This window comes from Oncorhynchus gorbuscha, unplaced genomic scaffold, assembly GCF_021184085.1.
Source record: "Oncorhynchus gorbuscha isolate QuinsamMale2020 ecotype Even-year unplaced genomic scaffold, OgorEven_v1.0 Un_scaffold_1939, whole genome shotgun sequence".
Classification (NCBI taxonomy): domain Eukaryota; kingdom Metazoa; phylum Chordata; class Actinopteri; order Salmoniformes; family Salmonidae; genus Oncorhynchus; species Oncorhynchus gorbuscha.
The window spans coordinates 25001-50000 of NW_025746584.1; the positions used below are offsets into that span (position 1 = coordinate 25001).

Genomic DNA, 25000 nt, shown 5'->3' on the forward strand with positions numbered 1-25000 from the left:
CACGATCAAATTCCTGCTATTGCTCAAAGTCACAATCAAATTCCTGCTATCACTCAAAGTCACGATCAAATTCCTGCTATTGCTCAAAGTCACGATCAAATTCCTTCTATCACTCAAAGTCACGATCAAATTCCTGCTATCACTCAAAGTCACGATCAAATTCAAATTCTGCTATCACTCAAAAATCACTGATCACTCAAAGTCACAATCCTGCTATCACTCAAAGTCACGATCAAATTCCTTCTATCACTCAAAGTCACGATCAAATTCCTGCTATCACTCAAAGTCACAATCGTAATCCTGCTATCGCTCAAAGTCACGATCAAATTCCTGCTATCGCTCAAAGTCACGATCAAATTCCTGCTATCGCTCAAAGTCACCAAGACTATAATAAGTCTACACCACCTGTTTGGCCACACCCCTGGTGATTCTGCAGAAAAGTGATTGGAGGAGCCTGCCACCTCACCTTTTCCTGAGCTCTGATTCGACAACAATCTGTCTCTTCTTCTGGGGCGGTGGAGAGGGCAGCGCTGCTTTAGTATTCTTCACCACCACCTTCTCACGCGTCGTCACCTTGGATACACTTGCCGTCACCGAGTGTGTCAGTTTCGTCTGCTCGGTCTGCACCGTGGTTACAGCCAGCGAGATCTAAAACACACACACGTGTCAAAGACCAGGTACACACACACACACACACACACACACACACACACACACACACACACACACACAGCTCACACACAGACAGACAGACAGGTCAGGACACTAACACACACAACCTCAGTGTCAGCTCACACACACAGACAGACAGGTCAGGACACTAACACACACAACCTCAGTGTCAGCTCACACACACAGACAGACAGGTCAGGACACTAACACACACAACCTCAGTGTCAGCTCACACACACAGACAGACAGGTCAGGACACTAACACACACAACCTCAGTGTCAGCTCACACACACAGACAGACAGGTCAGGACACTAACACACACAACCTCAGTGTCAGCTCACACACACAGACAGACAGGTCAGGACATAAACATACATACACCAGAGATCCCAGGGATTTGTTTCTATCCTAAAAGTAAGAAAGTGAAGAATTGTTTGTGTCCAGCAATATGCCTGGGAGACCTTCTCTCTTGTCCATGTCATCGACAATGAATGTCAGAGTGACTGTTCCCTAGCAATGTTAGAGTGACTGTTCCCTAGCAATGTCAGAGTGACTGTTCCCTAGCAATGTCAGAGTGACTGTCCCCTAGCAATGTCAGAGTGACTGGTCCCTAGCAATGTCAGAGTGACTGGTCCCTAGCAACGGCAGAGTGACTGTTCCCTAGCAATGTTAGAGTGACTGTTCCCTAGCAATGTCAGAGTGACTGTTCCCTAGCAATGTTAGAGTGCCTGTTCCCTAGCAATGTTAGAGTGACTGTTCCCTAGCAATGGCAGAGTGACTGTTCCCTAGCAATGTCAGAGTGACTGTTCCCTAGAATGTGACTGTTCCCTAGCAATGTTAGAGTGACTGTTCCCTAGCAATGTTAGAGTGACTGTTCCCTAGCAATGTTAGAGTGACTGTTCCCTAGCAATGTTAGAGTGACTGTTCCCTAGCAATGTTAGAGTGACTGTTCCCTAGCAATGTTAGAGTGACTGTTCCCTAGCAATGTCAGAGTGACTGTCCCCTAGCAATGTCAGAGTGACTGTCCCCTAGCAATGTCAGAGTGACTGTTCCCTAGCAATGTCAGAGTGACTGTTCCCTAGCAATGTCAGAGTGACTGTTCCCTAGCAATGTTTAGAGTGACTGTCCCTAGCAATGTCAGAGTGACTGTCCCCTAGCAATGTTAGAGTGACTGTTCCCTAGCAATGTCAGAGTGACTGTTCCCTAGCAATGTCAGAGTGACTGTTCCCTAGCAATGGCAGAGTGACTGTCCCCTAGCAATGTTAGAGTGACTGTTCCCTAGCAATGTCAGAGTGACTGTCCCCTAGCAATGTCAGAGTGACTGTTCCCTAGCAATGGCAGAGTGACTGTTCCCTAGCAATGGCAGAGTGACTTCCCTAGCAATGTCAGAGTGACTGTTCCCTAGCAATGTCAGAGTGACTGTTCCCTAGCAATGTTAGAGTGACTGTTCCCTAGCAATGTCAGAGTGACTGTTCCCTAGCAATGTTAGAGTGACTGTTCCCTAGCAATGTCAGAGTGACTGTTCCCTAGCAATGTCAGAGTGACTGTTCCCTAGCAATGTTAGAGTGACTGTTCCCTAGAAATGTTAGAGTGACTGTTCCCTAGCAATGTCAGAGTGACTGTTCCCTAGCAATGTCAGAGTGACTGTTCCCTAGCAATGTCAGAGTGACTGTTCCCTAGCAATGTTAGAGTGACTGTTCCCCTAGAAATGTTAGAGTGACTGTTCCCTAGCAATGTTAGAGTGACTGTTCCCTAGCAATGTCAGAGTGACTGTTCCCTAGCAATGTTAGAGTGACTGTTCCCTAGCAATGTTAGAGTGACTTCCCTAGCAATGTTAGAGTGACTGTTCCCTAGCAATGGCAGAGTGACTGTTCCCTAGCAATGTTAGAGTGACTGTTCCCTAGCAATGTTAGAGTGACTGTTCCCTAGCAATGTTAGAGTGACTGTTCCCTAGCAATGTTAGAGTGACTGTTCCCTAGCAATGTTAGAGTGACTGTTCCCTAGCAATGTTAGAGTGACTGTTCCCTAGCAATGTTAGAGTGACTGTTCCCTAGCAATGTTAGAGTGACTGTTCCCTAGCAATGTCAGAGTGACTGTTCCCTAGCAATGGCAGAGTGACTGTTCCCTAGCAATGTTAGAGTGACTGTTCCCTAGCAATGTTAGAGTGACTGTTCCCTAGCAATGTTAGAGTGACTGTTCCCTAGCAATGTTAGAGTGACTGTTCCCTAGCAATGTTAGAGTGACTGTTCCCTAGCAAGGTTAGAGTGACTGTTCCCTAGCAATGTCAGAGTGACTGTCCCCTAGCAATGTCAGAGTGACTGTCCCCTAGCAATGTCAGAGTGACTGTTCCCTAGCAATGTCAGAGTGACTGTTCCCTAGCAATGTCAGAGTGACTGTTCCCTAGCAATGTCAGAGTGACTGTCCCCTAGCAATGTCAGAGTGACTGTCCCCTAGCAATGTTAGAGTGACTGTTCCCTAGCAATGTCAGAGTGACTGTTCCCTAGCAATGTCAGAGTGACTTCCCTAGCAATGGCAGAGTGACTGTCCCCTAGCAATGTCAGAGTGACTGTTCCCTAGCAATGTCAGAGTGACTGTCCCCTAGCAATGTCAGAGTGACTGTTCCCTAGCAATGTTAGCAGAGTGACTGTTCCCTAGCAATGTCAGAGTGACTGTTCCCTAGCAATGTCAGAGTGACTGTTCCCTAGCAATGTCAGAGTGACTGTTCCCTAGCAACGGCAGAGTGACTGTTCCCTAGCAATGTCAGAGTGACTGTTCCCTAGCAATGTCAGAGTGACTGTTCCCTAGCAATGTCAGAGTGACTGTTCCCTAGCAATGTCAGAGTGACTGTTCCCTAGCAATGTTAGAGTGACTGCCCCCTAGAAATGTTAGAGTGACTGTTCCCTAGCAATGTCAGAGTGACTGTTCCCTAGCAATGTCAGAGTGACTGTTCCCTAGCAATGTCAGAGTGACTGTTCCCTAGCAATGTTAGAGTGACTGCCCCCTAGAAATGTTAGAGTGACTGTTCCCTAGCAATGTTAGAGTGACTGTTCCCTAGCAATGTCAGAGTGACTGTTCCCTAGCAATGTTAGAGTGACTGTTCCCTAGCAATGTTAGAGTGACTGTTCCCTAGCAATGTTAGAGTGACTGTTCCCTAGCAATGTTAGAGTGACTGTTCCCTAGCAATGTTAGAGTGACTGTTCCCTAGCAATGTTAGAGTGACTGTTCCCTAGCAATGTTAGAGTGACTGTTCCCTAGCAATGTTAGAGTGACTGTTCCCTAGCAATGTCAGAGTGACTGTCCCCTAGCAATGTTAGAGTGACTGTCCCCTAGCAATGTTAGAGTGACTGTTCCCTAGCAATGTTAGAGTGACTGTCCCCTAGCAATGGCAGAGTGACTGTTCCCTAACAATGTTAGAGTGACTGTTCCCTAACAATGTTAGAGTGACTGTCCCCTAGCAATGACATAGTGACTGTTCCCTAACAATGTTAGAGTGACTTTTCCCTAGCAATGTCAGAGTGACTGTCCCCTAGCAATGTCATAGTGACTGTTCCCTAACAATGTTAGAGTGACTGTTCCCTAGCAATGTTAGAGTGACTGTTCCCTAGCAATGTTAGAGTGACTGTTCCCTAGCAATGGCAGAGTGACTGTTCCCTAGCAATGTTAGAGTGACTTCCCTAGCAATGGCAGAGTGACTTCCCTAGCAATGGCAGAGTGACTGTTCCCTAGCAATGTTAGAGTGACTGTCCCCTAGCAATGTTAGAGTGACTGTTCCCTAGCAATAGCAGAGTGACTGTTCCCTAGAAATGGCAGAGTGACTGTTCCCTAGCAATGTTAGAGTGACTGTTCCCTAGCAATGTTAGAGTGACTGTTCCCTAGCAATGTTAGAGTGACTGTTCCCTAGCAATGGCAGAGTGACTGTTCCCTAGCAATGTTAGAGTGACTTCCCTAGCAATGGCAGAGTGACTGTTCCCTAGCAATGTTAGAGTGACTGTCCCCTAGCAATGTTAGAGTGACTGTTCCCTAGCAATAGCAGAGTGACTGTTCCCTAGAAATGGCAGAGTGACTGTTCCCTAGCAATGTTAGAGTGACTGTTCCCTAGCAATGGCAGAGTGACTGTTCCCTAGCAATGTTAGAGTGACTGTCCCCTAGCAATGTTAGAGTGACTGTCCCCTAGCAATGTTAGAGTGACTGTTCCCTAGCAATGTTAGAGTGACTGTCCCCTAGCAATGGCAGAGTGACTGTTCCCTAACAATGTTAGAGTGACTGTTCCCTAACAATGTTAGAGTGACTGTCCCCTAGCAATGACATAGTGACTGTTCCCTAACAATGTTAGAGTGACTTTTCCCTAGCAATGTCAGAGTGACTGTCCCCTAGCAATGTCATAGTGACTGTTCCCTAACAATGTTAGAGTGACTGTTCCCTAGCAATGTTAGAGTGACTGTTCCCTAGCAATGTCATAGTGACTGTTCCCTAACAATGTTAGAGTGACTGTTCCCTAGCAATGTTAGAGTGACTGTCCCCTAGCAATGTCATAGTGACTGTTCCCTAACAATGTCATAGTGACTGTTCCCTAACAATGTTAGAGTGACTGTTCCCTAACAATGTTAGAGTGACTGTCCCCTAGCAATGACATAGTGACTGTTCCCTAACAATGTTAGAGTGACTGTTCCCTAGCAATGTCAGAGTGACTGTCCCCTAGCAATGTTAGAGTGACTGTTCCCTAGCAATGGCAGAGTGACTGTTCCCTAGCAATGGCAGAGTGACTTCCCTAGCAATGTCAGAGTGACTGTCCCCTAGCAATGTCAGAGTGACTGTTCCCTAGCAATGGCAGAGTGACTGTTCCCTAGCAATGTTAGAGTGACTGTTCCCTAGCAATGTTAGAGTGACTGTTCCCTAGCAATGTTAGAGTTACTTCCCTAGCAATGTTAGAGTGACTGTTCCCTAGCAATGTTAGCGTGACTGTTCCCTAGCAATGTTAGAGTGACTTCCCTAGCAATGTTAGAGTGACTGTTCCCTAGCAATGGCAGAGTGACTGTTCCCTAGCAATGTTAGAGTGACTGTTCCCTCAATGTTATGACTGTTCCCTAGCACAGAGTGACTGTTCCCTCAATGTTAGAGTGACTTCACGCAATGGCAGAGTCAAATGTTAGAGTGACTGTCCCCTAGCAATGTTAGAGTGACTGTTCCAAGCAAAGCAGAGTGACTGTTCCCTAGCAATGTTAGAGTGACTTCCCTAGCAATGTTAGAGTGACTGTTCCCTAGCAATGGCATGACTGTTCCCTGCAATGTTAGAGTGACTGTCCCCTAGCAATGTTAGAGTGACTGTCCCCTAGCAATGTTAGAGTGACTGTTCCCTAGCAATGTTAGAGTGACTGTCCCCTAGCAATGGCAGAGTGATGTTCCCTAACAATGTTAGAACTGTTCCCTAACAATGTTAGAGTGACTGTCCCCTAGCAATGACATAGTGACTGTTCCCTAACAATGTTAGAGTGACTTTTCCCTAGCAATGTCAGAGTGACTGTCCCCTAGCAATGTCATAGTGACTGTTTTAACAATGTTAGAGTGACTGTTCCCTAGCAATGTTAGAGTGACTGTTCCCTAGCAATGTCATAGTGACTGTTCCCTAACAATGTTAGAGTGACTGTTCCCTAGCAATGTTAGAGTGACTGTCCCCTAGCAATGTCATAGTGACTGTTCCCTAACAATGTCATAGTGACTGTTCCCTAACAATGTTAGAGTGACTGTTCCCTAACAATGTTAGAGTGACTGGCCCCTAGCAATGACATAGTGACTGTTCCCTAACAATGTTAGAGTGACTGTTCCCTAGCAATGTCAGAGTGACTGTCCCCTAGCAATGTCATAGTGACTGTTCCCTAACAATGTTAGAGTGACTGTTCCCTAGCAATGTCATAGTGACTGTCCCTAGCAATGTCATAGTGACTGTTCCCTAGCAATGTTAGAGTGACTGGAGCTCTGTCACACGCTGGGTATGTACATAGTCAATGGTAGGCTTGGAGGGGAGTCCTATGGTAAGTACACCTATAAATCATCTCTTGGCAGTAGTACTGTAGACTACTTTATCACTGATCTCAACCCAGAGTCTCTCAGAGCGTTCACAGTCAGCCCACTGACAACAACAAGACCACAACAAAATCAAAGTCTACTTGAACAGAGCAATACTCAATCATGAGGCATCAAAGCCAAAGGAACTGAGTAACATTAAGAAATGCTCAAGTTGGAAGGAATGCAGTTTGGAAACCTATCAAAAAACAATTAGGCAACAACAAATTCCACCCCTCCTAGACAATTTCCTGGGTAAAACGTTCCACTGTAATAGTGAAGGTGTAAACTTGGCAGTAGAAAATCTTAACTGTATATTTGACCTCTCAGCTTCCCCATCAAATCTAAAAATCTCAAATAGAAAACTGAAGAAAATGAACAACAATGACAAATGGTTTGATGAAGAATGCAAAAATCTAAGAAAGAAATAGATAGCTGGAAAGAGACAGAAAGGGGAAATAGATAGTTGGAGGGATAGAGAGAGTTTGAGATAGCAGAGAGAGAGATGAGAGAGAGAGAGAGAGAGAGAGACAGAGAGAGAGAGAGAGGACAGAAAGAGAGAGAGGGGAGAGAGAGAGAGAGAGAGTGGACACAGAGTTAGAGAGAGAGTTGATTAGAGAGAGACTGGGCTCAGAGAGAGAGAGACAGAGAGAGAGAGAGAGAGAGACAGAGAGAGAGAGAGAGACAGAGAGATTAGAATGGGCCTGGAGAGAGAGAGACATAAGAGAGATAGAGAGGGAGAGAGAGAGAGAGATGATTATAATGGGAGAGAGAGAGAGACATAGTGATTATAATGGGCCTGAGAGAGAGAGAGACATATGATTATAATACAGACAGACAGCTGAAACGAGAGACAAATAGTGATTATAAATATGGGTCAGGGAAAAAATAGATGAGAGACAGGCTAACAGATTGGTCAAACAGTGATATTGGGTGTCATGCTGCCAGAGAGATGTGAGATAGCATGGCTGACAGCTGATGGATGTTAGAGGTATTAACACTGGGCCTGAAGACACCACACTAGAACTAGGGTCAAATAATGATTATAATGGGCCTGGAGAGAGAGACATATGATTATAATGGGCCTGGAGAGAGAGACATATGATTATAATGGGCCTGAGAGAGAGAGACATATGATTATAATGGGCCTGGAGAGAGAGAGAGAGAGAGACATATGATTATAATGGGCCTGGAGAGAGAGACATGTGATTATAATGGGCCTGGAGAGAGAGACATGTGATTATAATGGGCCTGGAGAGAGAGAGACATGTGATTATAATGGGCCTGGAGAGAGAGAGACATATGATTATAATGGGCCTGGAGAGAGAGAGACATGTGATTATAATGGGCCTGGAGAGAGAGAGACATGTGATTATAATGGGCCTGGAGAGAGAGAGACATATGATTATAATGGGCCTGGAGAGAGACATGTGATTATAATGGGCCTGGAGAGAGAGAGAGAGAGAGAGACATGTGATTATAATGGGCCTGGAGAGAGAGAGACATATGATTATAATGGGCCTGGAGAGAGAGACATATGATTATAATGGGCCTGGAGAGAGAGACAAATGATTATAATGGGCCTGGAGAGAGAGAGACATGTGATTACAATGGGCCTGGAGAGAGAGAGACGTGATTATAATGGGCCTGGAGAGAGAGAGACATGTGATTATAATGGGCCTGGAGAGAGAGAGAGAGAGACATGTGATTATAATGGGCCTGGAGAGAGAGAGACATGTGATTATAATGGGCCTGGAGTGAGAGAGACATGTGATTATAATGGGCCTGGAGAGAGAGAGACATATGATTATAATGGGCCTGGAGAGAGAGACATATGATTATAATGGGCCTGGAGAGAGAGAGACATGTGATTATAATGGGCCTGGAGAGAGAGACATATGATTATAATGGGCCTGGAGAGAGAGACATATGATTATAATGGGCCTGGAGAGAGAGAGACATGTGATTATAATGGGCCTGGAGAGAGAGAGACATATGATTATAATGGGCCTGGAGAGAGAGAGACATGTGATTATAATGGGCCTGGAGAGAGAGACATATGATTATAATGGGCCTGGAGAGAGAGACATATGATTATAATGGGCCTGGAGAGAGAGAGACATGTGATTATAATGGGCCTGGAGAGAGAGAGACATATGATTATAATGGGCCTGGAGAGAGAGAGACATGTGATTATAATGGGCCTGGAGAGAGAGACATATGATTATAATGGGCCTGGAGAGAGAGACATGTGATTATAATGGGCCTGGAGAGAGAGAGACATATGATTATAATGGGCCTGGAGAGAGAGACATATGATTATAATGGGCCTGGAGAGAGAGAGACATGTGATTATAATGGGCCTGGAGAGAGAGAGACATATGATTATAATGGGCCTGGAGAGAGAGACATATGATTATAATGGGCCTGGAGAGAGAGAGACATGTGATTATAATGGGCCTGGAGAGAGAGAGACATATGATTATAATGGACCTGGAGAGAGAGAGACATGTGATTATAATGGGCCTGGAGAGAGAGAGAGACATATGATTATAATGGGCCTGGAGAGAGAGACATATGATTATAATGGGCCTGGAGAGAGAGACATATGATTATAATGGGCCTGGAGAGAGAGAGACATGTGATTATAATGCGAGACAGTGGTTGAGCAGAAAGAGAAAGTGGTTGAGCTGGAGAGAAAGAGAGACAGTGACAGTGGTTGAGCTGGAGAGAAAGAGAGACAGTGGTTGAGCTGGAGAGAAAGGGAGACAGTGGTTGAGCTGGAGAGAAAGAGAGACAGTGGTTGAGCTGGAGAGAGAGAGAGACAGTGGTTGAGCTGGAGAGAAAGAGAGACAGAGACAGTGGTTGAGCTGGAGAGAGAGAGAGACAGAGACAGTGGTTGAGCTGGAGAGAAAGAGAGACAGTGGTTGAGCTGGAGAGAAAGAGAGACAGAGACAGTGGTTGAGCTGGAGAGAGAGAGAGACAGAGACAGATGAAGTGACAGATAGAGGGGTAGTGAGAGATAGAAAGAGAAAGACACATCTGTAGAGAGGTCAGGTACCTGTGAGCTGCTCCTATCCAGGCTCTGCACCAGTTTGTCCCAGCGTTGGGCGAAGCTCTCCAGCCTGGCTTCCAGCTTATGAGCCACCTCTTTGTTCTTCACTGAGGAGACGAGGTCCTGACACAGAGAACACAGCTTGTCCATGGTCGGTCTCTTCATCTCCAGGTCACCCTTCACCGTCTGAGACACACACACACACACACACACACACACACACACACACACACACACACACACACACACACACACACACACACACACACACACACACACACACACACACACACACACACACACACACACACACACACACACACACACACATTGATCACACACACACACACACACACACACACACACATTTGATTTATTAAGGGAACCTGGTTGGTGGACATAATGGAAAGTTTCCACCTAAAGTTCTGAAAGGAGAGCTGTCACTAACCACTAACCTCCTGAAGTCATTGGCTAAGGGAGCTGCCACTCACCACAAGTTTCCTGAGATCATTGGCTCAGGTTTGTCTAAGACCCGCCCTCACTGCTAGCTTCCTAAGGTGATTGGATAAAGTAGCTGTTACTCACCGCTAGTCTTCTCAGGTTGGCCACCATGTCACTCTGCTCCTTGATGCCACTGCTCTGGATGGACAGAACCAACTTCTCCTTCTGAGTCAACCATGAGTCAAACGAACACTGCAGAGAGAGAGATACAAAGACAGACAGAGAGAAAGAAAGAAAGAGACAGAGAGAGACAGAGAGAGAGAGAGAGAGAGAGAGAGAGAGAGAGAGAGAGAGAGAGAGAGAGAGAGAGAGAGAGAGAAAGAAAGAGAGAGACAAAGACAGAGACACAGAGAGAGGGAGAGAGAGATACAAAGACAGACAGAGAGAAAGAAAGAGAGAGAGAGAGACAGAGAGAGAGAGAGAGAGAGAGAGAGAGAGAGAGAGACAGACAGAGAGAGATACAAAGACAGACAGAGAGAAAGAAAGAGACAGAGAGACAGAGACAGAGAGAGAGAGAGAGAGAGAGAGAGAGAGAGAGAGAGAGAGAGAGAGAGAGAGAGAGAGACAGAGAGAAAGGAGGAGAGATGAGGTGTATAAGGGCAGATAGGTGAAGGGAGAGGTGCTGTTGTAATTCCTCAAACTTGTATCCAGCAATTCCACCCTGTTCAAGGTGATCTGACCTCTGATCTGACATCATCAGAGAGGTTAAAGCCACATGGTGGGAAACCTGACCGCACTGCAATATTGATCTCAGAGAGGTAAGCAGGGTCGATTCCATCAGACATTAAGAACCTCTGAACATAGAAGAACCTCAGTCTGTTCCAGAGGCCTGTGTGTAGTCTCCCCCTTTGGCCAGATAGGTCTGACTCACAACACTAGCCTCTTAGCTCTCAAGCCTGTTAGCTCTCTACACAACACTAGCCTGTTAGCTCTCTACACAACACTAACCTGTTAGCTCTCTACACAACACTAGCCTGTTAGCTCTCTAGCCTGTTAGCTCTCTACACAACACTAGCCTGTTAGCTCTCTAGCCTGTTAGCTCTCTACACAACACTAGCCTGTTAGTTCTCTAGCCTGTTAGCTCTCTACACAACACTAGCCTGTTAGCTCTCTACAGAACACTAGCCTGTGAGCTCTCTACACAACACTAGCCTGTTAGCTCTCTACACAACACTAGCCTGTTAGCTCTCTACACAACACTAGCCTGTTAGCTCTCTTCCTGTGAGCTCTCTACACAACACTAGCCTGTAGCTCTCTACACAACACTAGCCTGTTAACTCTCTACACAACAATAGCCTGTGTTAGCTCTCTACACAACACTAGCCTGTTAGCTCTCTACACAACACTAGCCTGTTAGCTCTCTACAGAACACTAGCCTGTGAGCTCTCTACACAACACTAGCCTGTGAGATCTCTACACAACACTAGCCTGTTAACTCTCTACACAACACTAGCCTGTTAGCTCTCTTCACAAAACTAGCCTGTTAGCTCTCTACACAACAGTAGCCTGTGAGATCTCTACACAACACTAGCCTGTTAACTCTCTACAAAACACTAGCCTGTTAGCTCTCTACGGACCAACATGGCCGCCCGTCCACCCACTGTCTGAACATTACCTTGAGCGGGGATGTCTGGCCTACGTGTTTTATTCTGTTTCTATTCCGTTACCTGTTCCTCAGTGAAGTGTTGCCACTGGAGCAGGATCTCCTGTAGCAGAACCCAATGCTCCTCTGTCCACTTACAGATGGCTGCCCACCGGTCTCCCAGGTGCTGATAGGAAGAACACACACGTTAGAAAAGAGGGCTTGTGTTTTTCATGGTCCTTGGAGGCGGATTTGAAGCAGCACCTTAGAGATTCCAGATAGAGCAGATACAGAATGGAACCCGGTGTTCCTCTCAGCATCACAAACAGTACAGCTCCTTTCAACAAGACATTCTACTTGGGTTTAACTCCACTGGCCACCTCTCCACCCGGTTTCTACAGGCGTTCAGTTGCTTGATGACCAGTATCTACCTCCATCTGGGAAAAGAAAGTCCTCTCATCCCAGCCTGCAGTAAACACCATCACAGGGCTCTATGTGTTCTCTATCACAGTAACAGTCACCATGCAGGAAGAGCTCTGTCAGGTACATGCTATTAAAACCACATCCCCCTCACTTTCATTCCTGTGGGGATTTTTACTGTCATTGTAACAGAAAGTAATAAGCAAAGAGCCCAGGTGCCCAAAACGACCCTAAAACAGAGACCCGGAGACGCGTGATAAAGAAGACAATGACAGGTCACTATGGCAACTGGTTATTGAGTCTGTCTTGTCAATAGAAGACATCTTATAGCAGCAGTTAAAACAGGTTTGGATGTTTTGTACCATATCGTATCACTCCATCTTTCTAAACACTAAGCAACGGAAAACCAATCTGCATTAGACTGTATCTCTATTATGATTCATACTCACAAGACTAGGGCATCTTCTCCCATTATCTCCTAACAACCACATACAAGAGACGAATAAACTAACTAACAAAGCAATTTCCCTTTTTCTCTTCCTCCCCTCTCTCTCTCTCTCTCTCTCCCCCTTCTCTCTCTCTCTTTCCCCTTCTCTCTCTCTCTCTCCCCCTTCTCTCTCTCTCTCTCTCTCTCTCTCTCTCTCCCCTCTCTCTCTCTCTCTCTCTCCCCTCTCTCTCTCTCTCTCTCTCTCTCTTCTCTCTCTCTGCCCCTTCTCTCTCTCTCCCTCTCTCTCTCTCTCTCTCTCTCTCTCTCTGTCTCTCTCTCTCTCTGTCTCTCTCTCTCCCCCCTTCTCTCTCTCTCTCTCTCCCCCTTCTCTCTCTCCCCCTTCTCTCTCTCTCTCTCTCTCTTCTCTCTCTCTCTCTCCCTCTCTCTCTCTCTCCCTCTCTCTCTCTCTCTCTCTCTCTCTCTCTCTCTCTCTCTCTCTCTCTCTCTCTCTCTCATCCAATAGACAGAGCAGAATCCTGAGTTCTGGACCGATAACTGCTAGACATGGTTAATCACCAGAGAACACTCTTATTTACCATCCAATCTATTTACACACAAATACTACTTCTCTCTCTTCTCTCTTCTAAGGGAGAACTCTCTCTCTGTCTCTCTTCCCCCCTAAGGGAGAACATCAGCCTCTCTCAGTGTATTTGACAGTGTACTAGACAGTGTACTAGACAGTGTACTAGACAGTGTACTAGAGTTCCTAGACAGTGTACTAGACAGTGTACTAGAGAGAACACTAGACAGTGTACTAGACAGTGTACTAGAGAGTTACTAGACAGTGTATTAGACAGTGTATTAGACAGTGTTTAGACAGTGTATTTGACAGTGTATTAGACAGTGTATTAGACAGTGTATTTGACAGTGTATTTGACAGTGTATTAGACAGTGTACTAGAGAGTGTATTAGAGAGTGTATTAGACAGTGTATTTGACAGTGTATTTGACAGTGTATTAGACAGTGTACTAGAGAGTGTACTAGACAGTGTACTAGACAGTGTACTAGAGAGTGTACTAGACAGTGTACTAGACAGTGTGTGTATTGTAGACAGTGTACTAGACAGTGTACTAGACAGTGTACTAGACAGTGTACTAGAGAGTGTATTTGACAGTGTATTTGACAGTGTACTAGAGAGTGTACTAGACAGTGTACTAGACAGTGTACTAGATAGTGTATTAGACAGTGTAATAGACAGTGTACTAGAGAGTGTACTAGACAGTGTGTGTGTGCGTGCGTGTGTGTCCTGTTTGTCTCACCTGTAGTTTCTCCTCCAGGGCAGCGGTGGCGCTGTCTCCACTGTTCTCATCCACCACCACCACCATGTGTGTCAGAGAGTTGACACGCACCTGCTCCAACTCTAGGTCCTCCTGCAACAGCTACAATAGGCATGATAATTGGGTTGAGTCTAGTAGCGACAAAATGGCAGGAAATGGCCCAAAATGGAAGGAAATGGAAAGATACTATCTGAAGTGATCAAAATGTAAATGTTGATGATTATTTCACTAGGATGTGCTGTAATGAACATGACCCTGAAAGGACCCCAGCCCTGCAGGTAGCTAGATAGTAGTTGACCTACTTTGTGTTCCTCTACTTGGTGTTTAACATCCTCCAGGTCTGGCCCCATAGGCTGAGCCCCCATCCTCTTGATCCGCCCCTCTGTCAGCTCCAACCAATCAGTGAGCTGCTTCAACTGCTGGTGCTGAAGGTCCATCAACACCTCGTGGAGTCTGGGGGAGGAGGATGAGAGGAGAGGAGAGGAGAGGAGAGGAGAGGAGAGAGAGGAAGAGAAGAGAGAGGGAGGAGAGGGGGAGATAAGGGAGGGAGGAGGAGAGAGGAGAGAGAAGGAGGAGAGAGAGGAGGGAGTGGATAAGGGAGAGGAGGAAGAGAGAAGAGAGGAGAGGAGAGGAGAGGAAAGAAGGAGAGAAGAGAGAGGAGGGGAGAGGAGAGGAAAGAAGGAGAGAATAGAGGGAGAGAGGAGAGGAAAGAAGAGAGAAGAGAGGGGAGAGGAGAGGAGAGGAAAGGAAAGAAGGAGAGAAGAGAGGGGAGAGGAGAGGAGAGGAAAGAAGGAGAGGAGAAGGAAGGAGAGAAGAGGAGAGGAGAGAGAAGGAGAGAAGAGAGGGGGAGGAGAGGAGAGGAGAGGAGAGGAAAAGAACGGGGAGAGAAGAGAGGGGGAGGAGGAGAGGAGAGGAAAGAACGGAGAGAGAAAGAAGAGGAAAGAAGAGAGAAGAGAGGGGGAGGAGTGGAGAGGAGAGGAAAGAAGGAGAGAAGAGAGGGGGAGGAGAGAAGAGGAGATGGAGAGGAAGCGGAGAGGATAAGAGATGGAGGAGTAGAAGGGAAGAGAGGAGTAGGAGAGAGGAAGAGAGGAGGGGAGGGAGGAGGGAGAGGAGTAGAGGAGAAGAGAAGGAGGGAGGGAGGAGGGGGGAGTGGAGAAGGAAGGGAGGAGGAGAGGAGGAGAGTAGAGAAGAGGAGAAGAGAGAGAGGGGAGAGGAGAAGAGGAGAGTAGAGTAGAGGAGAAATCGGGAGGATGAGAGGAAAAGGAGGGGAAAGAGAAGAGGAAGAGAAGGGGAGGAGGAGAGACTGAGCAAAGAGGGCAGGGGGCTATTGAGTACAGCTAGATCCTAGTTAGACACCTCATAGAGAGCTGCAGCTCAGGTCTATTCAAAACATAATATTACCTTCAAGGACATAGATACATATTTCTCACCCAGAGAGACATGCTGGATTTCAGGGGAATTTGTGTTTGTTTGTGTGTGTGTATGTGCGTGTGTGTGTGTGTGCAAATGTATGTGTGTGTATGTGTGTGTGCTTGTGTGTGGGTGGGTACATGCACAAGTCTGTGTGTGTTCACAATCGAGAGAATCCTGTCGCACAATCGAGAGCATCCAGTCAGGCTGTATCACCGCCTGGTACGGCAACTGCTCCGCCCACAACCGTAAAGCTCTCCAGAGGGTAGTGAGGTCTGCACAACGCATCACCGGGGGCAAACTACCTGCCCTTCAGGACACCTACACCACCCGATGTCACAGGAAGGCCATAAAGATCATCAAGGACAACAACCACCCGAGCCACTGCCTGTTCACCCCGCTATCATCCAGAAGGCGAGGTCAGTACAGGTGCATCAAAGCTGGGACCGAGAGACTGAAAAACAGCTTCTATCTCAAGGCCATCAGACTAGTACACACTGACTCAACTCTCTGGCCACTTTAGTAATTAAAAATTGGATGTAATAAATGCATCACTAGTCACTTTAAACAACGCCACTTTATATAACATTTACATATCCTACATTACTCATCTCATACATCTCATACATTACTCATCTCATACATCTCATACATTACTCATCTCATACATCTCATACATTACTCATCTCATCTCATACATTACTCATCTCATACATCTCATACATTACTCATCTCATCTCATACATCTCATACATTACTCATCTCATACATCTCATACATTACTCATCTCATCTCATACATCTCATACATTACTCATCTCATACATCTCATACATTACTCATCTCATACATCTCATACATTACTCATCTCATACATCTCATACATTACTCATCTCATACATCTCATACATTACTCATCTCATACATCTCATACATTACTCATCTCATACATCTCATACATTACTCATCTCATACATCTCATACATTACTCATCTCATCTCATACTCATTACATCATAAAGTGTGGTCTATACCATCTACTGCATCTTGCCTATGCTGCGCGGCCATCGCTCATCCATATATTTATATGTACATATCCTCATTCATTCCTTTACACTTGTGTGTATATTAGGTAGTTGTTGTGAAATTGTTAGATTACTTGTTGGATATTACAGCAAGGTCGGAACTAGAAGCACAAGCATTTCACTACACTCACATTAACATCTGCTAAACATGTGTATGTGACCGATAAAATTGATTTGATTTGTGTGTTTCTGCCTGCGTGTCTGTGTACAGTATGGTCAGGGTTGGGTAGGTTACTTTCTACATGTAATCTGTTACAGTTACTAGTCACCTGTACAAAATTGTAGTCAGTAAAGTAACTTTTGGATGAACGTTTTTTCACGTCCGGATGAAATGCATGCCCAAATTCAACTGCCTTCTACTCATCCCCTGAAGATAAGATATGCATATTATTAGTAGATTTGGATAGAAAACACTCTGAAGTTTCTAAAACTGTTTGAATCATGTCTGTGAGTATAACATAACTTATTTAGCAGGCGAAACCATTCAGATTTATTTTTTTGAGGTCACTCTCTTTTCAATGGGTTTTCATCGGGAATCCAGATTTCTAAGGGACCTTCTTGCAGTTCCTATCGCTCCCACTGGATGTCACCAGTCTTTAGAAATTGGTTGAGGTTTTTCCTTTGTGTAATGAAGAAGTACTTCAAAAATACCTAAAGTTGTATTACAAAAGTAGTTTGAAATGTTTTGGCAAAGTTTCCAGGTAACTTTTGAGATATTTTGTAGTGACGTTGCGTAAGTTGGAACCGGTGTTTTTCTGGATCAAACGTGCCAAATAAATGTACATTTTGGATATATATGGACGGAATTAATCGAACAAAATGACCATTTGTGATGTTTATGGGACATATTGGAGTGCCAACAGAAGAAGCTCGTCAAAGGTAAGGCATGATTTATAATTTTATTTCTGCGTTTTGTGTCGCGCGTTCAGGGTTGAAATATGCTTCTGTCTCTTTGTTTACAGAGGTGCTATCCTCAGGTAATAGCATAGTTTGCTTTCGCCGAAAAACCTTTTTGAAATCTGACATGTTGGCTGGACTCACAACACGCGTAGCTTTAATTTGGTGTCTTTCATGTGTGATTTCATGAAAGTTCGATTTTTATAGTAATTTATTTGAATTTGGTGCTCTGCATTCTCTCACTTATTACTGATATCCATATCGCCCATTGAGCTACACCACTACTGTCATCCTGACCCGTCATCCTGATCTGTCATCCTGACCTGTCATCCTGACCCGTCATCCTGACCTGTCATCCTGATTCAAGTTGGATCATCTGACCGACAGTCATCCTGAAGACATAACTTGACTGTCATCCTGACCCCCACAATCCATCAAACTTTGGTTATTCATAGTGATGGGAACAAACTGAAACTTTTTTTCAATGTGGATTTGAATGTCCTGACAGACATGTCATAAAGAATTGTTTCACAAACATCCTCTTTGAATTTAAATTGTGATCTGAGAAGTAATCATCAAATTACAGAAGACATTACCAGCATTACCAGTAGACATCTACCAGCAGACATCCAGTAGACATTACCAGCAGACATTTGCAGCCATTACCAGTAGACATTAGTGATTACCAGTAGACATTACCAGCAGACATTACCAGCAGCCATTACCAGTAGACATTACCAGCAGCCATTACCAGTAGACATTACCAGCAGACATTACCAGCAGCCATTACCAGTAGACATTACCAGCAGACATTACCAGCAGCCATTACCAGCAGACATTACCAGTAGACATTACCAGCAGTCATTACCAGTCATCCAGTTGAATTGCCAGCAGACATTACCAGTAGACATTACCAGCAGCCATTACCAGTAGACATTACCAGCAGACATTACCAGCAGCCATTACCAGCAGACATTACCAGTAGACATTACCAGCAGACATTACCAGTAGACATTACCAGTATACATTACCAGCAGAAATTACCAGTAGACATTACCAGTATACATTACCAGCAGACATTACCAGTATACATTACCAGTAGACATTACCAGCAGACATTACCAGTAGACATTACCAGTAGACATTACCAGTAGACATTACCAGCAGACATTACCAGCAGACATTACCAGCAGACATTACCAGTATACATTACCAGTAGACATTACCAGCAGACATTACCAGTAGACATTACCAGTATACATTACCAGCAGACATTACCAGTAGACATTACCAGTAGACATTACCAGCAGACATTACCAGCAGACATTACCAGCAGACATTACCAGCAGACATTACCAGCAGACATTACCACAGACATTACCAGCAGACATTACCAGCAGACATTACCAGCAGACATTACCAGCAGACATTACCAGCAGACATTACCAGCAGACATTACCAGCAGACATTACCAGCAGACATTACCAGCAGACATAACCAAGAGGGAGGCAGGTGATAATCACCCTAATGTAGGTTTGGTCCATAGGTTCTCTGCCTGTCTGTCTGTCTGTGTGTGTGTGTGTTTGAGTGTCTGTGTGTGTGTGTGTGTGTGTGTGTGTGTGTGTGTGTGTGTGTGTGTGTGTGTGTCTGTGTGTGTGTGTGTGTGTGCGTGCGTGCGTGCGTCCGTCCGTCCGTCCGTCCGTCCATCCATCCATCCATCCATCCATCCATGTGTGTGTGTCCTACCTGCTCTGTTTCTCCATGCTAGCCACTCTGAGGTGTTCCCAGCGGGAGTTGAGGAGGTTCATCTGCTCCCTGACCTCTTTCTCCTCCTCCTCCGTTAAATGGCCCTCACCCAGGAGGGCACTGCCGGCACGCAGCACCCTGCCCACACTGCCCTGGTGGGACGTCAGCTCCACCATGTAGCCCTGAGAGGACACAGGCAGGAAGGGACGTACACACACACACACACACACACACACACACACACACACACACACACACACACACACACACACACACACACACACACACACACACACACACACACACACACACACACACACACACACACACACACACACACACACACACACACACACACACACAGACACAGACACAGATACAGACACACAGACACAGGGACACACACAGACACAGGCACAGACACAGTACATGTTATAGTATATAATGAACACCCAGTACATGTTATAGTATATAATGAACACCCAGTACATGTTATAGTATATAATGAACACCCAGTACATGTTATAGTATATAATGAACACCCAGTACATGTTATAGTATATAATGAACACCCAGTACATGTTATAGTATATAATGAACACCCAGTACATGTTATAGTATATAATGAACACCCAGTACATGTTATAGTATATAATGAACACCCAGTACATGTTATAGTATATAATGAACACCCAGTACATGTTATAGTATATAATGAACACCCAGTACATGTTATAGTATATAATGAACACCCAGTACATGTTATAGTATATAATGAACACCCAGTACATGTTATAGTATATAATGAACACCCAGTACATGTTATAGTATATAATGAACACCCAGTACATGTTATAGTATATAATGAACACCCAGTACATGTTATAGTATATAATGAACACACAGTACATGTTATAGTATATAATGAACACCCAGTACATGTTATAGTATATAATGAACACACAGTACATGTTATAGTATATAATGAACACCCAGTACATGTTATAGTATATAATGAACACACAGTACATGTTATAGTATATAATGAACACCCAGTACATGTTATAGTATATAATGAACACACAGTACATGTTATAGTATATAATGAACACCCAGTACATGTTATAGTATATAATGAACACCCAGTACATGTTATAGTATATAATGAACACCCAGTACATGTTATAGTATATAATGAACACACAGTACATGTTATAGTATATAATGAACACACAGTACATGTTATAGTATATAATGAACACACAGTACATGTTATAGTATATAATGAACACACAGTACATGTTATAGTATATAATGAACACACAGTACATGTTATAGTATATAATGAACACCCAGTACATGTTATAGTATATAATGAACACAGTACATGTTATCGTATATAATGAACACCCAGTACATGTTATAGTATATAATGAACACCCAGTACATGTTATAGTATATAATGAACACCCAGTACATGTTATAGTATATAATGAACACCCAGTACATGTTTGAAATGGAGGAAAACCTCTTCTGTCTCTCACTCCCTCCTCTCTACATTTTCCTCTTCTGTCTCTGCTGCTATAGTATATAAAATTCCAAGAACTGCCTCTACATGTTATAGCTCTTAATGAACACCTTCTACATGTTATAGAATATAATGAACACCCCCCTACATGTTATAGAATAATGAACACCCAGTACATTTATGAAAATGAACACACATACATGTTACAGTTTGCTAATGAACACACAGTACATGTTATAGTATATAATGAACCACAGTACATGTTATAGTATATAATGAACACCAGTACATGTTATAGATAAATGAACACCCAGTACATGTTATAGTATATAATGAACACACAGTACATGTTATAGTTATAATGAACACCCAGTACATGTTATAGTATATAATCAACACACAGTACATGTTATAGTCATCCCTGAACCCCAGTACATGTTATAGTCTTCAATGAACACACAGTACATGTTATAGTATATAATGAACACCCAGTACATGTTATAGTATATAATGAACACCCAGTACATGTTATAGTATATAATGAACACACAGGGGGAAACCCAGGTTTTCCACCTGAACAGATATTCCCTTCATCTTTCTTTTCTCTTCCATTGTGTTGTTATTCATTATTAAACACTAAACTCCCTTGGCCTTTTTCAGACATTTTGTTGTTTAAAATCAGTCAGTTTCAAATTGATTCAACTGAGATGTTTTGTCACTGGCTTATCACACAATTACACACAATACCCCATAATGTCAAAGTTGAAATGCTTGAGTCAACAAGTATTCAACCCCTTTGTTATGAAAAGCTGAAATAAGTTCAGGAGGAAAAATCAGCAAGTCAGATCCTAAGTTACTGGACCCTCTCCGTGTGCATCTAACAGTGTTTAACATGATGTTTGAATGACTACCTGACATCTCTGCTCCTACCAGGTGGCATACAATTATCTGTAAGTTCCCCATCTCTGCTCCACACATACAATTATCTGTAAGTTCCCCATCTCTGTACCCTCTCCTACTCGCTATACAATTATCTGTAAGTTCCCATCTCTGTCTCTCACACATACAATTATCTATAAGTTCCCTCATCTCTGATGACCAGGTTATCTGTAAGTTCCCATCATCTGCATGTACTCCACACATACAATTATCTGTAAGATCACCACCTCTCTGAACTCCACACATACAATTATCTGTAAGTTCCCTCATCTCTGATACTCCCATCACATACAATTATCTGTGTTCCTCCTCTCTGAGCGCTAAGAACATACAATTATCTGTAAACACCCATCTCTGTACTCCACAACATCAATTATCTGTGGTTCCCTCATCTCTGTACTTCATGCACTACAATTATCTGTAAGTTCCCTCCTCTGTATCACACACATACAATTATCTATAAGTTCATCTCTGTCATCTCCACACTACAATTATCTGTAAGTTAGTTAGGTTAGACTACTGCCTGTGCCATTTTCCGGCTACCCCTAAAGCACTCAATAAACTTCAGTTAGTGCTAAATACGGCAGCCCGAATCCTGACTAGAACCTTCAAAAAATTTGATCATATTACTCCAGTGCTAGCCTCTCCACTGGCTTCCTGTCAAAGCAAGGGCTGATTTCATTTTACTGCTAACCTAAAACATTACATGGGCTTGCTCCTACCTACCTCTCTGATTTGGTCCTGCCGAATACCTATACGCACCTCACGGTCACCTCCAGGCCTCTAATTGTCCCTACACCCAAACAGCTGGGCAGGGCTTTCATCCACCTAGAGCCCATTTTTATGGAACGGTCTGCCTACCACTGAGAGAAGTAAAGTTCCCGGTCTCAACCTTTAGTCAAAACTGTTCTCTGCTCTGGGTCCCCATATGATTGAACAAACTCTGGCCCAGGACAGTGGGAAGGTCAATCAAACCTTCCGGGAGCACCTGAAACCCCACCTCTTTGTACCTGGATGGATAAGTTCCTTCTCCCCCCACTTTAAGATTTAGATGCACTATTGTAACCTGTTCCACTGGATGTCATGAGTCACTGGCTTGCTAAATGATAAAATGACTTAAATGGCTCACACAGTACATGTTATAGGGGGGGTGAACACCTGTACATGATTATAGTATATAATGAACACTGTACATGTTATAGTATATAATGTACCCCGGAGATCATGTTATAGTATATAATGAACTCAGGATGGTACATGTTATGGTATATAATTTCACCCAGTACATGTTATAGTATATAATGAACAAAGTACATGTTATAGTATATAATGAACACCCAGTACATGTTATAGTATATAATGAACACCCAGTACATGTTATAGTATATAATGCCACACAGTACATGTTATAGTATATAATGAACACACTAGGGGGAAACCCAGGTTTTTACCTGAACAGATATTCCCTTCATCTTTCCTTTCTTCTTCCATTGTTTTGTTATTCATTATTAAACACTAAACTCCCTTTTTAGATCCTTTTTCTCTTTCGGAGGACCTGAGCCCTAGAACCATGCCCCAGGACTACCTGACATGATGACTCCTTGCTGTCCCCAGTAAAGCTGACGTTAAAATTGATTCACCTGGCCATAATGTGCAAAGTTTCAATGGCCTTGAGTCAACAAGGACCATTTGTCCCAGGACAAGCTGAAATAAGTTCAGGAGGAAAAAAATGTGCTGTCCCAAGTCCATAATAAGTTGCATGGACTCCTGCTCCAGTGTTTAACATGATGTTTGAATGACCGTGCCATCTCTGTACTACCATACAATTATCTGTCCCCAGTTCCCTCATCTCTGTGCTCCAGTTTCAATTATCTGTAAGTTCCCTCATCTCTCATTTATCCAACATTTGAATTATCTTGGTCATTTCCTGTTATCTCTGTACCCCACAGCATACAATTATCTGTAAGTTCCCTCATCTCTGGTTCCTCCACACTTACAATTTTCTTTAAGTTTTTCCTCATCTCTGTACTCCACACATACAATTATCTGTTTGTTTTAGGCTCATTTCTGTACTCCACAGATACAATTATCTGAAGTTCCCTCATACCCCCACAATAAAATTTGATTTGATTTGATTTAAGTTCCCTCATCTCTGTACTCCACACATACAATTATCTGTAAGTTCCCTCATCTCTGTACTCCACACATACAATTATCTGTAAGTTCCCTCATCTCTGTACTCCACACATACAATTATCTGTAATGTCCCTCAGTCGAGCAGTGAATTTCAAACATTGATTCAACCACAAATACCAGGGAGGTTTTCCAATGCCTCACGAAGAAGGGCACCTATTGGTCGATGGGTAAACATAAAAAAGCTGACATTGAATATCTCTTTAAGCAGGTGAAGTCATTAATTACACTTTGGATGGTGTATCAATACACCCAGTCACTACAAAGATACAGGAGTCATTCCTAACTCAGTTGCCGGAGAGGAAGGAAACCGCTCAGGGATAGTTACTCCACAATACTAACCTAATTGACTGAGGGGAAAAGAAGAAGCCTGTACAAAATAATAATGTCTACAAAACATGTATCCTGTTTGCAACAAAGCACTAAATTAATACTGCAAAATAATTGCAAAACAATTAACTTTTTGTCCTGAATAAAACGTGTTATGTCTCGGCAAATCCAATACAACACATTACTGAGTAGCACTCTCCATATTTTCAGGAATAGTGGTGGCTGCATCATGTTATGGGTATGCTTGTCACCATTCATAACTGGGTAGTTTTTCAGGATAGAAAAAGAAACAGAATGGAGCTAAGCACAGCCAACATCCTTAGAGGAAAACGTGGTTCAGTCTGAGTTCCACCAGACACTGGGAGATGAATTCACCTTTTAGCAGGACTATAACCTAAAACACACAAGTCCACATCTACACTGGAGCTGCTGACCAGGAACACAGTGAATGTTCCTGAGTGGCCGAGTTAGAGTTAAGACCCAAATCTATTTTAAAACATTCACTTTGTCATTGAGATTTGTTATTTTATTTAATCCATTGTGAATTCAGGCTGAAACACAACAACATGTGGAATAAGCCAAGGGGTCTGAATCATTTCTGAAGGCCCTGTAGCTACGTCCCCTCTATGGTGTCCCTAGTGTTCATCGCTCTTAAAAACACACACTGTAACAAAGCATGATAAAGATTGACAAAGCATGATAAAGTATGATGAAGTATGATAAAGTATGATGAAAAATGATAAAGTATGATGAAGAATGATAAGTCTGATGAAGTATGATAACGCATGATAGAATGATAAAGCATGATAAAGTATGAT

At 43.7% G+C, this 25000-nt stretch overlaps 1 protein-coding gene across 1 annotated transcript in view; it reads right to left on the reverse strand.

Moving 5' to 3' along the window:
• Nucleotides 1–25000, reverse strand: part of LOC124024589 (dystrophin-like) — a gene marked incomplete at both ends in the record, with an annotated part of 76961 nt that overhangs the window by 9175 nt on the left and 42786 nt on the right. Inside the window, 7 exon segments of the mRNA XM_046338486.1 lie at nt 467–648; nt 9796–9975; nt 10375–10482; nt 11958–12059; nt 14039–14158; nt 14359–14509; nt 19193–19374. Coding sequence (XP_046194442.1) covers nt 467–648; nt 9796–9975; nt 10375–10482; nt 11958–12059; nt 14039–14158; nt 14359–14509; nt 19193–19374 — 1025 coding nt within the window.